Source organism: Stegostoma tigrinum, chromosome 1 (assembly GCF_030684315.1).
Source record: "Stegostoma tigrinum isolate sSteTig4 chromosome 1, sSteTig4.hap1, whole genome shotgun sequence".
NCBI classification, from domain to species: domain Eukaryota; kingdom Metazoa; phylum Chordata; class Chondrichthyes; order Orectolobiformes; family Stegostomatidae; genus Stegostoma; species Stegostoma tigrinum.
Window position 1 is genome coordinate 168,735,688 of NC_081354.1, and position 13,809 is coordinate 168,749,496.

The 13,809-nt window shown below is 39.9% G+C and overlaps 2 protein-coding genes across 4 annotated transcripts in view; one reads left to right on the forward strand and one right to left on the reverse strand.

The window, feature by feature from the left end:
- Window positions 1–8,896, forward strand: part of LOC125457972 (lysine-specific demethylase 3A-like) — an 83,669-nt gene extending 74,773 nt beyond the window's left edge. The window contains exons 23-25 of the mRNA XM_048542803.2: window positions 248–424; window positions 1,542–1,676; window positions 7,085–8,896. Of these exons, the coding sequence (XP_048398760.2) occupies window positions 248–424; window positions 1,542–1,676; window positions 7,085–7,171 (399 nt within the window). The 3' untranslated portion in view covers window positions 7,172–8,896. The remainder of the gene's footprint in view (window positions 1–247; window positions 425–1,541; window positions 1,677–7,084) is intronic.
- Window positions 8,897–11,330: 2,434 nt separating this feature from the next.
- rnf103 (ring finger protein 103) overlaps window positions 11,331–13,809 on the reverse strand; it is a 75,541-nt gene continuing 73,062 nt past the window's right edge. For all 3 annotated transcript variants that reach the window (XM_048532119.2, XM_059650211.1, XM_059650214.1), the window contains one exon: window positions 11,331–13,312. In XM_048532119.2, the coding sequence (XP_048388076.1) occupies window positions 13,170–13,312 (143 nt within the window). In that variant the 3' untranslated portion in view covers window positions 11,331–13,169. The remainder of the gene's footprint in view (window positions 13,313–13,809) is intronic.

Here is a 13,809-nt window from a genome sequence, read left to right on the forward strand (position 1 = left end):
TCCATTCTGACTGCCCTCCTGAGAAGTTCAGAGGCAACTTGAGAACCAACTCCGCTGATGATGAAGGGGTCATTTTGTATTAAACAGAATAAAATAGTTAGATTTAAAACATTGAAAGAATGAACAAGTCTTATCTGGTAATTTTTGGAACAGATAGGGGGATTCTTTTTATATTAGCTAACCTAAATAAGTGGAGATGTATCAGGTCACTTTGATGATGTATAAACAAGGCTGCCCAACTTTTCAGGTGGCAGAAGAACAACATCAAGAAAATCCTCCAGACCACGATCCCATTCATGACCAAAGTTGGTACCTGGACAGTACACTACGCAAGAGACTTTACCATGAATATGGTGTCCAGGGTTGGGCCATTGTGCAGTACCTAGGTGATGTGGTTTTCATTCCAGCTGGAGCTCCACACCAGGTCAGTGCCGGATTCACTTTGCCTTCTGTTTAAATACATTTTGTTTCTTTCTCACTATCTCGTATGCACTTTGTCTCCTTGCTGCCCCACACATACAAGCTTACTGTTACACTCTTGTTACAGAGCCATGTTTACTAGCATTCTGTTTCAGGTGGTTACCCTTCATTAACTGCACCATTGGTTTAACCAGAGATCTACTCCTAGGTCTCTGATAATGAAGATGTGTACAGGGGAAACCATACTATTTCTTCCTGGCAAAAGGGTGAATTCTGGTAAACATGCATCCAGAGTATCCTGGCTGACTTTCTTACATTTAGGTGAACTCCTCTGCTTGGCTAAATTTAATGCAGCCATATATACAGGAAATGTGTAACGCCACTGGTCAGGAAGCTGGTCTAAATTTGGGGGAGTTGGAGCGGTCTTCATTTGCAAATATTCCAGCCCTCTGGAATATTTATGTTGAAGGGGAGGATGAACAGGAGAGAATGTGTGGCTTGGCTGAAGTGGTCTCCACCTCGCAGGACAGTTTTTCTCTATGTTTTTGTACCCTTGACGTAAACCATGACATGCCTCAATAAAGACCGGAAGAACTGTGGATGCTGTGAATCAGGAACAAAAACAGAAGTTGCTGGAAGCTCAACAGGTCTGGCAACATCTGTGACGAAAACATCAGAGCTAACGTTACAGGTCTGGTGACCCTTCCTCTGAAGGGCCACTGGACCTGAAACGTTAACTCTGATTTTTTTGTTTTCTTCTCAGATGCTGCCAGACCCATTGGTCTTCCAACAACTTCTGTTTTTGTTCATGACATGCCTCGAGTTTATTTGAGAGTCTAAACAGAGCAGAGCTCTAACATCCTGTCCTACTGCACTTTCACTGGCAACAAAGGGATTCCTCTCTGTCTCCATCCAGATCTCTCATGATGTTGAAAATCTCTTCTCTTCAAGGGGAACTGTCCCAGCTTCAGTCTCATTTTATCCCTAAGAGCACTCTTGCAAGTGTTTTCTGCATTCTCTCGAATGTGGGAAGAGACTGGCAGCTGGAATCCTATTGTGATCTATTACTAGAGGTGGAATTTGCAATTAACGTGAAGTGTGTATTCTGTTGTTTGCTGCAGGTGCACAACTTGTACAGCTGTATCAAAGTGGCGGAGGACTTTGTTTCCACTGAGCACGTCAAACACTGCTTCCGGCTCACGCAAGAGTTCCGACACCTGTCTAATACCCATACAAACCATGAGGATAAACTACAGGTACCTGGAATCAACCTCTGCCATGATGACTTATGTTTCACTTAAAGACCAGTACTTTGATGGAAGCCACATTTGCTTAGCATCTCAGTGGTGGCAGAGTTCGTAATGCACTCAAATTTGAATTACAAGGATTTAGGTTCAGCATGAGCACAGAAATCCAAGCTAAAATCCCAGTGCAGTACTGAAGGAACACAGCACCGCCAGAGGTATCATCTTTCAGATAGTCGTTTAAACCAAGACCCTATTTGCCTGCGTATGTAAATGCAAAAGATCCCATTGCACTATTTCAATGAATAAAAGTTAGCTCTGGTATCTTGGCCAATATCTATCCTTCTATCAACATCACAAAGAAGCTGATTTATCTGATCATAATTAGGTTGTTCTTTGTGAAAGTTTAATGAGCACAAATTAGCTGCTGTGTTTCCTCCCTTGGTGGCCACGCTTCAAAAGGTACCTTCAGATGTCCATTTAAGAAGAAAAGGTGACACATAAATGCAAGTTTTTTTTTTCTGGAATGCAGGTAAAGGTCAGCCAAAAGTATAAGGCAAGGCATTGCACATACAGAAGGGAGGAGGCAGAAGTGCTTCAGCGTGAGAGGGGAGAACATGTTAACTTTAAAAAGTGAAAAGTGCAACAGCTAAAGTAATGTAGGGTTTTGAATCAAACCTCTGAATCAAAGGATTTCACTTCATGTCCCACTCCAGAGACCTGAGTCCAAAAATCTCCAGTGAATTAAAGTTCTGTTTGGACATGGAGGTATAATTTTTCAAATGAGATGATTGGGTAGTCAGATGGCAAGTAATGTTTTTGCCTTTCAAGTGCCAGGCAATGATTGAATCTATCATGAAAATCTGACCGTTGTCCCTTGACATTCAATAGCGTTACCATTGCTGAATCCTCCATTGTTAACATTGTGAGGTGTTAGAGTTGATCAGAAACTGAATAGCGATACAGAGTATTAATTAATTGGATAAAACTGCAGCATGACGATTAGGGAGTGCTTTTGCATGAAACAGAAAAAGCTCTCCTACAAGTTCAGGGAGTAAGGAAGGCAAATGGAATGTTGTCCTTTATAGAGCAGCACAGCACAAGAACAAGAGATAATGGGAACTGCAGATGCTGGAGAATCCAAGATAATAAAGTGCGAAGCAGGCCAAGCAGCATCTCAGGAGCACAATCTGCTTTTGCCATCTTTCCTGGCAGCATGACCTCGGCATCTACCACCCTCTTGTTTTTAAAACAAAAAATTCCTTGCACATCTCCCTCATACTTTCCCCTTTCACTTGAATCCTTTCCCCTCGCACATTACCCTGTGTCCCCTAGTTTTAGACATTTCCATCCTGAGAAAAAGACTAACTATCCACCCTATCCATTCCTCTCATAATTTTAAATACTTCTATCAGATTGCCCCTCAGCCTCTGATGCTGTAGTGAAAGCAATCTCATTAAATCCACCCTCTGTTTTATAGCTAATACACTGCAATCCAGGCAACATCCTGGTGAACCTCTGCACTGTCTCCAAAGCCTCCACATCCCTCCTATAGTATGGGGACCAGAACTGCACATAGTACTCCAAATGTGGCCTAATTAAAGTTTTATACAGTTCAATATGACTTGCCAACTTTTGTACTCAAAAAGGATGAAGGCAAGGATGCTGTTTGCTGCCTTTGCCACCTTATTGACATATGTTGCCAATTCCAGGGAGCTACAATCTTGGAACCGAAGATCCCTCTGGATATCAATACTGCTAAGGGTCCAGTCATTGACCGTATACTTCTCTTTTGCATTTGACTTCCAAACTGCATCACCTCACACTTGTCCAGATTAAACTCCCATCTATTACTATTTTGTCCAACCTTCCAACTAATCTATGTCCTGCTGCATCCTTTGATATCCTTCCTCACTGCACACAACTCCATAAACTGTTGTGTTGACTGCAAACTTACTAATCAGGCCACCTACACTTTCATCTAAGTCTTCACAAACAACAAAGGTCCTGGCGCTGATCCTTGTGGAACACACATTGATCACAAACCTCCAGTCTGAAAAACTAGCTCTCCACAACCACCCTCGATCTCCTATGATCAAGCCAGGATATATTCAATTTGCAAATTCACAATGGATTCCATGTGACTTAATCTTCTGGACCAACCTACCTTGAGGGACCTAGTAAAATACTTTAGTGATGTCCATGTAGACGGCATCCACTGCCTTAGCCGTATCAATCAACTTTGTCGCTTGAAAAAAGCTCAATCAACTTTCTGATGGACCTACCCCTTCCCTATTTACCCTCTTACTCCTAATATGTAAAAAAAATGCCTTGGGATTCTCCTTAACCCTATTTGCCAAGGACATTTCACGGTTTCTCCTAATTTCTTGTTCAAGTTACTTTCTGCTTTCTTTATAATCCTGAAGGGCCTTGTTTAGTTTCAGTTTCCTAAACCTTACACGTGGTTCCTTTTCTTTATTAATAAACTTGCACTATCTCTTGACATCAAAGGTTCCTGAATCTGCCATCCTTCTCTTTCAACTCCACAGGAACATGCTGGTCCTGAATGCTGATGAACTGGCCCTTAAAAGATTCTCATATATCAGCTGTCGATAACCCTCAAACAGCCATCCCATTCTAATTTCTCCAGTTCCTGCCTAATATTGTTGTAATTAGCCTTCCCCGAATTTAGCACTTTTACCCAAGGACCAGTCTAACTCATACCCAAAAGTTATTTAAAACTTAGAATTTCAATCACTGCTGTCAACATGCTCCCCACTGAAACTTTGATCACCTGCCCAGGATTGTTTCCACAAAGCAAGGTCTAGTGTGGCCCCTTCCCTGGTTGGACTATCTCAGTATTGGTTCTGCTGAAACTATACAGGGCACTAGTTGGACCTGGAATACTGTGAACAGTTTTTTGGTCCTTCTATCAAAGGAAAGTTACACTGGTATTTGAGGCAAACCAGAGAAGATGTACTCGGTTGATTCTGGTTATGGAGGGACTTTCTTACAAGGAGAGATTGAGTTGAGAAGAATTAGAGGTGACCTTGTTGAAACATACATTGGATGAGGGAACACAATGTAACTTCAAAGTTTGCAGATGATACCAAGTTGGGTAGGAGGGTGAACTGTGATGAGGATGCAGAGATCCTTCAGCATGATTTTGACAGGTTGGGTGAGTGGGCAAATCAGTGGCAGATGCAGTATAATTTGGATAAATGTGAAGTTGTTCACTTTGGAAGCAAAAACGAGAAGGCAGATTACTACCTGAATGGGCGTAAATTGGGAGGGGGGAGTGTGCACCAGTCACTGACGGTAAGCATGCAGGTGCAGCAGGCGGTAAAGTAGGCAAATGGTATGTTGGCCTTCATTGCGAGAGGTTTTAAGTACAGGAGCAGGATGCATTGTTACACTTACACGTTGCCTTAGTCAGGCCACACCTAGAATATTGTGAACAGCTTTGGTCTTTTTCTCTGAGGAAGGATGCTCTTGCTCTTGAGGGAATGCAGCGAAGGTTTACCAGACTGATTCCAGGGATGGAGGGACTGACATATGAGGAGAAATTGTCTAATTTGGGATTGTTTTCGCTCAGAGTTCAGATGATTGAGGGGGTGGGATCTCATGGAGACTTAGAAAATTCTAATAGGACTAAACAAGCTAGGTGCAGGGAGCATGTTCCTGATGGTGGGTGTGTCCAGAACTAGATGTCACAGTTTGAGGATACGGGATGGACCATTTAGGACGCAGATGAGGATATATTTCTTCACCAAAAGAGAGGTGAGCCTATGGAATTCTTTACCACAGGAAGTAGTTGATGCCAAAATATTGGATGTATTCAAGAGGCGGCTAGACATACACTTGGAGCAAATGGGATCAAAGGCAATGAGAAAAATGCCAAATTAGTCTGTTGAGTTGAATGATCAGCCGTGATCATGATAAATGAAAGAGCTGACATGAAGGTCCAAATAGTCTCCTCCTGCTCCTGTCTTCTGTTTACAAGGTTTCTAGGGGCTTGACAGGGTGGATGGTCAGTCATTTTCCATTGTAGAATAGTCTCAAAACAAGAGCTTATCCAGTTAGAGAGATGAGGAATTTCTTTTGAGGGTAGTAAATCTGTGGAATTCTTTACTGCAGAGGGCTGTTGAGGCTGGCTCATTAAAGTATATCCAGGGTTGAGATGAACAAATTTTTGATCAATAAGAGAATTCCGGTTATGGCAGAAGGTAGGATATTAGCCATGATCTCATTGTAGAGTGGAGTAGACTCCACGGATTGAATGGCCTGCTTCTACATCTTGTGTTATTACCAGCTAGAAGGACAAGCAGGAAACTTTAGGGATCATCTCTAAGTGTACATTTCCATCCAAGCCATTCACCGTCCTGACTTGAAACTATATCACAATCACCTCACTGTACTGGAATCAAAGTCCTGGGACTCCTTCCCGAGCAGCATTAAGCATCTGCCTACACTATTGGACTGCAGCAGTTCAAGAAGGCAGCTAACCATCAGCACCTTGAGGACAGTGAAGGATGGATAATAGTGGTTGCAATTATGCCTGCATTCCAATAAAGAAAATAAGAACAAGAGGCCAACAATCCCTGGAGCTGATGTGTAAAACAAAAGTAGGAAGTTTTCCTCAAATTCCTTGCTACAATTTGTTCTGTGACCAACATCATAATTATCTGTTCTTTTATCTTAGTGCTGTCTTTAAGTAATTAATTAACTCAAAAGTGCCATGCTAAGATCATGAATGTTGCTGTATAAAATGAAAACTGGTTTTTGAGTATTTAACAGTTGAGAATATAGCATAAACTTTTGTTAAGAGATGCGGAATAAGGGAATTTTGTTATTTGAATTCTTTGTCTCCTCATGAACATGCTGTTTTCTTTCAAACAAGTGAGGTGATAGTCTAATGGTAATATCACTGGATGTTTAATCCTGATACCCAGATAATGTTCTGGGGACACAGGTTAAAATCCCACCAAGGCAGAATTCAGTTTTTAAAAATCTAGAATTAAGAATCTAATGGTCATCGTGAATCCATTGCCGATTGTTGGGAAAACCCCACCTGGTTCACTTATGTGCTTTAGGGAAGGAAACTGCGAACTTACCTGGTCTGGCCTAAATGTGATATAAGACCCACAGCAATGTGGTTGCCTCTTAAATGCCCTCTGGGCAATTAGTGGTGAGCAGTAAATACTGGCCTAGCCAGCAACGCCATCATTCCATGAATGAGTGAGTTTTAAAAGAACTGTTGAGCCCAAGATTCCATCTATCCAAATCATTTGGAACAAAATTTAGCATTTAATTCAAACCTGATTATTTGGGTCAGAAATTAACAATGTATATCTTTGTGTACCAAAATAAATAACCATACTGAGAGTTCTGTAATATATTTATGATTCTATTTTGTGTAGGTGAAGAATATCATCTACCATGCAGTGAAGGATGCTGTTTCGATGTTGAGAGCTCATGAATCCAGCCTTCTCAAGACTTCAGTCTGAAGCCCCAAAAGGGAGCTGGGTTTTCCTGGAAGATCTGCACTGTAATGTTAGTGGCATCCTTTTAAAAGGAAGAATAACCTCTGTCAGCAGAGGCAAACTGACATTTTTGCAAAGAACTTTGATAGTAAATGTGATGCGGAAAGAAACATAACACAAATCTCTACTTCACCTTGTCTTAATTTTGTACAGCCAAGAAATGTCAATAGTCTGTACAATTCTGCATGTGTTTATAGCCAGTAAATTTTAGTTCCTTCTTTCTGTCCCATTTTATTGTGTTTAGTACAAAATTAGTTGAATTCTGTCTCCCACTATTATAATTTATTGTCTCTTCTTTCTCGAAGAGATGTTACTGAGATCAAGAAATACTTCGAATTAAAATTTTACTTGCTGCAATTTCTGCAGAAACAGCAAACGATGAAGAGAACCCGTACACAGTGTCGCTTTATAAATTAATCGAGGATGCCATTGCCAGTGACTCAAATCTTATTCATGCATACCCGTTGGGAAGAAAAATTTCCATTTTCCACGTTGGGCACTGGTAAAAACTAACCAAATCCTTTGTAAATATAACCTCTCTGCTCCTCCTTTTCACATGGTTATTCAATGATGCACAAATTTCACCGCAGATACTTCATTTCTGAGTTCTGATGTCAGTACCCAGATCTGAATAGAAGATGCTATTTTTTCATTACTTTATCAAGTGTTCTGCTTCCACTTTGTGTAAATATTGCAGTTCTTTCTGAGGTACGTTGGGTGGAGGCCCCTTTCTGAATAAATGTTGCTAAACCAATGGGTCCAATCAGCCAAGAATTAAAGATGTATGGTTTTGGGATTTAACTTTGTTGTGCAGTACATGAGGGACATTCCACACACTGCTAATTACCAACACTGGCACCTCCACAGCACAATTAAATATACATCAATGGAGCAGATAAATTTACCTTATTTGATCTGTGGGGAGGCTTGTCTTATGTTCTAATACGTACAAAACATGGGATTCACTAATTTTGATGCAACTACTGATTTTTTTTTTTGTTGCCAAACTTCAAAGCTTATTAAGAAATAAGCTAGTCCGTGTAGGTGTGTGTTCTAAATGGAAACAGTATATGCTGCCCTATTTGTTATGGTAAGTTTCTACTGTAGTTTTCGCCAAATAATGTAACACATTACACTATATAAGGAAGTTGCATTGTTGGAGAAACAGCACTGTCTGAAAGAGTTCTGTCTTTTTCCTAAATTTACCTCATTATAAATCAAGGGTCCAAACTAATCTTTAAACTGTGTTTTGGCTGTATGGTTGAAGTTGGTAGTACAGAATTGTAAATTTCATCCTGACTTGATTGTTAAAAATACTAACTTGAAAGCAACGTTTCTTTGTCTCTTATACAGCCAGTGTTCAACTAAGCAAAAGCTTTGTTTGTCTCCAGCATGTAATTGTGGCTGTAAAGCTGAGAGCTGCTTCGAGCTTCTTTTTTATAAATCTTAAAATGTTTGGCATTTCCTTTACCTTCTGTAGTTTTGGATTACTCAGGACCTACACTCGAATGTTTAATGTATCATGTTGATTTGTTTTTGTACATTTTTTTTGTGTGGCTTAAATAACGTGACTGAAGTTTGAGATCTGGAAGATGACAAGTTGATCAGTAGAATTGTTTACAGATTGCAGTGGTATTTGTACACCCAGATAATGTGATTTTTACACAATATATCAACATGTTCTTGAAATTTCGTGTAAGCTCAATTTATTTTGATGTTGAAGTTGGTTTTAAATATTTATATTAAGATACAACCTTAGTCTCATTATTGGATATCTGTTTCCATGCATGAAGCACTGATTTATAAGGAAACCGGTTTGAAGTTTACCTGGTAACCGCATATTAGCGGTGTGGTGGGAGAACTTGACCAAGTCTCATTTGCATTTGATGCAGTATAAAACTACAAGACCTAACGCTATTTGTGATTTTTTTTTTTCCCCTTGAATGGGTGATGTGGAAACACCAGAATATGGAGCTCAGCCAACTCAGTAAATTAAGCTCACGACAGATGGATTTCAATATAAAAGTGCAGTCACCCTTACCTTCCTTAATTGTGAGACTGGAAACTTGGTAAAGCAACAGGCTTTCGACATCCATGTGCACAAACTACTAATAACTAGTTCACAGGTACAAGTAGTAATCCGAAAAGGTTAGCAACAGTGGGTCTTATCCCTATATGTTCGAAGTTGTTTCAGCTGTGTGGAGTGTTAGACCTACCTGTCTTCCAGCTTATTTTAAAAAATCATAAATCCTCTCACTATCCTTGCCCATTTGACTCCTACACAGCCTTCAGTCTAATATTTTTATCCTTTTATCTACACGTTCCTTATGACCGCATCCATCCTCTAATCTGTAACTGTCACTACCTAACTTCCTGAGCTAGAAGGAGTGGATGACTTCCTTCCTGGAAGAAAAGTCTGTGGGAGCTAAATGCTGCTGATAAGGCTGTTTTTAGTGCCAAATGGAACATTCCTTTCAATGACACGGCTTCTCACCCTCTGGAATTGCTGGCAGAAGCTCTAACAGTCCTGGCTTTGGTAGAGCACACGGAAGGTCTGTAATCTGGTGAGAGGCTGTCAAAGGAAGCAGGCTCTTGTCTCCAGCTCTACTTTACAAACTTTTATAATCTATTTATAAGAGTTCAATAATTTGTGATCATAATAACTGTTTACTTTTTAGGAAAACAGGTGATACTTCTGCCAGACTTTTCTAGTTCTTCCAATCCATTAATCCCTCTTTTTTGCTGTGTCAGTTGCTTTTTTTAAAAGAAAATTCTTGCATGGGAGGTGGGTATGGCTGGTACTTGTTGGCCTTTTATAATTCACTGTCCTACCTGAGGGCAATTAAGAGTCAACCACATTGCTTGGAGTCTGAAGTCACACTTCAGTCAGTCCAGATAAGGATGGCAGATTTCCTTCCCTAAAAGGCATTGGAGAATCTGACTGGTTACATACCACCAGTAAGCTGGTGTTTTTTTTTGATCCTGGGCCTTTGGATAACCAATCCAGTTACATTTCCCATATCCCATGCCACAAGAGTTTCAATTTTGAGATAAGGAGCAGCAATCCTGTCTTCTCACTTGAATTCCACAGAGACAACCCTGAGGAAGGAGAGTATAGAATTCTCCTTATTTTCATCTCCAGTAGGAATGTCTTTGTAAATTCCCTAGTTCTAGTTTCTTCCAGGAAAGACGTTTGTCCAGCATCCACCCTATCCAGTTCTTCAGAATCTTGTATGTTTCATTCAGCTTGCCTCGATATGTTCGACACTTTTCTGTAGAGACCCACTTTCCTCATAAGCTACCTCCCAAAGGAGGAATCAAGTAGTGAATCTTCTTTATGTTTGTAAAGAGTGTGGAGCTGGATGAACACAGCAGGCCAAGCAGCATCTTAGGAGCTTGGCCTACTGTTTTCATCCAGCTCCACACTTTGTTATCTTGGATTCTCCAGCATCTGCAGTTCCCATTATCTCTCATATTTGTAAATATATTGTTTCTCATGCAGAGATCAAAACTTTACAAAGTATTCCAGATGCAGCTTCTTTAATACCATACCTTATACAATTGTAGCAACTTCCCCATTCCCATTGTTTATCGCAAGGAGAATGAAATGTTCCAGTCACTTTTTCCCCCCTAATCATGTGTTGTAGTGAATACCAGGCCACAGATCTCTCTGCTGTACAGAGTTTTGCAATCATTCATGACTCAAGCAATGCACCATGTTTGTGCTCTTCCTACCAGAATGGAACAGTCTTTGTACTGTCATCTTTGCCCTTGAACTATAAATGTTGAACTTGAAACAACTATTACTTTCCTTCAGTTTAGCCCACTGCACAGGATGAAGAATATGGTATTTTAGATTCCATAGGGGAAGTCTGCTAACATAAATATCAACAAATTAAAGGCACGGTCTGGAGGGCAGTACGAAGGTCATCTGAAGTTTAGGGGGTGAAAAATTCAGCGTGACAAGTGGCCCTCTATGGTCTCGTTTCATTAATTCTCCACTCTAGCTTTACACTGATCTTGGAGCTGGAGTACGTTTATACACATTTTTGCACTCGTCCATCCATGAGGCAGGACGGTAGCTGTCAAGTGGTACAATGTTTTCCATTAGCACTGCAATAAATTTAAAATTTGTATAAAAATTTATTGATGGTTAAGATGATTTTTACAATACAAAGTTTCAGTAAGTACAGATGTAATGAATCTCAACTATTGTTGGGCAGCGATGAACTAAATCATGGGCGTGTTCCCTAATCAAGATATTGCATAATTTGATGTTAGTGTGAAAAGGGAATATTATAGGTCCAGTATGACACCTCAACAATTTATAAGTGCCCACCAACCGTGTATCACTGCAGTCACTCCTGCTTCTGTATTCAACGTGAAGAAAAAAAGATGGTTGTAACACAGGTCTATTGAGGATGATGTATTAGGGACAGTAATAACCAATTGAAGTTATTACTTCAAATACAGCATACATCTGGAAGCCAGATTCCTGTTCAATTTTGAGTATTGTGTCAATGAGGAGTGTTTCTACAATCTGCTAAACAAAATCCACAATCCATTCATAAATATATATCAAAGCAAAATAGTCAATAAATTCTGCTAAAGTTGCTATATAGCATTGTAGCCCAAGTATAGTGCCACAGTGATTCCTACATTGTAATAAGTGACTCCTCCAACTATTTAATTGATTGTAAAATTAGATGTTCCAACATCAAAGGCTCCAAATGCATCAGTGTTTTCATTTGCTTTGGTTCCTCAAGCTGAGCAAACCACAAATGCACTTGTCAGTGTCTTGTGATGGAGAGGTCAATAAAGATGCTCTCTACAACTAATATTCTTTTCAAGCTGCACAACCTTGCAACAACTTGCAAGGTTCCACAAGTTGGCACCATTAATTTAACGTATGCCTGCACAAGAAAATTAAAAGGCTCCACGACTAATGGAGAAGGCAAAAACGTTTTAAATGCAAATAGATGGTGTTGCTCAGCGATGAGATTTTAGTGTTATACCGGTGATAGGCCATCTTCTAATTCAAATTTCTGTGATGAAAAATCTCAGAGCTGAAACATCAACTGTTTTTCTCCCCACAGAGGTCTAGCATATCTAGCTTATTATTTTTAAATTCAGATTGTCAGAACCATGTGCACTACTTAGGATTATTTGACATTCTCAAGTCAACAGTGTTAAAGGCTATGGCAAAAAATTTTCAAAATAACTCAATCTCTAGCTGTATTCACACTTGTGATAAAGCCAAAGGTGGCAACACTAAAAATTAGCTGCCCACAATTTATAAGAAAACTTGCTTTAAGTAACAGAACACCTATATGAATGACTGTAAGCTGCCAGACCTTTACATCTTCTCCCCACCGCCCCAGGCAATCATTGAATTTTGCACCATTGTTCAAAAGCGTTTATTTTGAAACGCTTATGGACTATCCATTGCTACAATTAAGACCACATGAACAAAGTGTCTTTATGTACTCTATCCATGTAAAAAAAAAACCTGAAGTATAAACAAACAGACAGCTAATGTCTCTATCACAACTGAAAGGATAAGATAAAAACATGCCTCAACCAAATGTTCTTCATAATCATTATTAAGTTACAGGAGCAGGGACCCCAAACTTAATTGCATGCCTGGGAAGTACACTTGAAACAGTAAGAAAATAATATTAAAGTATGGAATGAAAAGCTGAGCAAAGTATGTTGATGAGACAATGCTGACTGAACAAAGAAATAATATTCTCAAGTGCAATTTTTGTTTTTCTTAAGAAACCTTCCCATCTGTACAAATTTCAGTGTTTACCTTTCATTAAGAAGGAAATGTTTACTATTTGGAGAAACAAAATTACAGTGAACAGAAAGGAGAAGGGATATCCATTAAGTGCAACTTAATTATGTTATTGGAGTAAAATTGTAAAAAGGAGAAACTGTACAACCAAGTTATTTACAAAGTTCAACTCCGAAGGGCAGCTAGCCGCGACTGCATCTCTTCGATATCTTCCTCTGCCTCACCCTCATCAGATGCAGCAGTAGCCCCTTCAAGCTCTGCCTCTGGGAGAGCATCTGTGACTTTGCTGGGAGCTTTCCCAAGAGCACCTGCGAGAAACAAATGCAACAAAAGATGAGGAAATTAATTGTAACATCTCCAAACTTGTAGATGACACAAAGCTGGGTGGAGGATAAAGTGATACTTCATCGTGATGTGGAGAAGTTGAGTGAGGGGGCAAATGCTTAGCAGATGAAAGATAAGAAAACTAAGTTAACGTGAACAAATATGAAGTTATCAACTTTGGTAGCAAACCACAGAATGGTAGATTATTAGGTGAATGGCAACAGATTAGGAAAGGCGAGGGTGCAGTTGAGTCCTTGGTACACGGATGCTGAAAGTAAGCATACAGGTGTACCTGGTGGTGAAGGCGGCAAATAACCCGTTAGCCTTCATAGCGAGAGAATTCAAGTACAGGTGCAGGAATATCTTGCTGAACTGAACAGGATCTTGGAGAGATCACGCTTATTTACTATTCTGAGGAAGGGTCATTTGACCCGGAACATTAACTCTGATTTCTCTCCACAGATGCTGCCAGGCCTGCTGA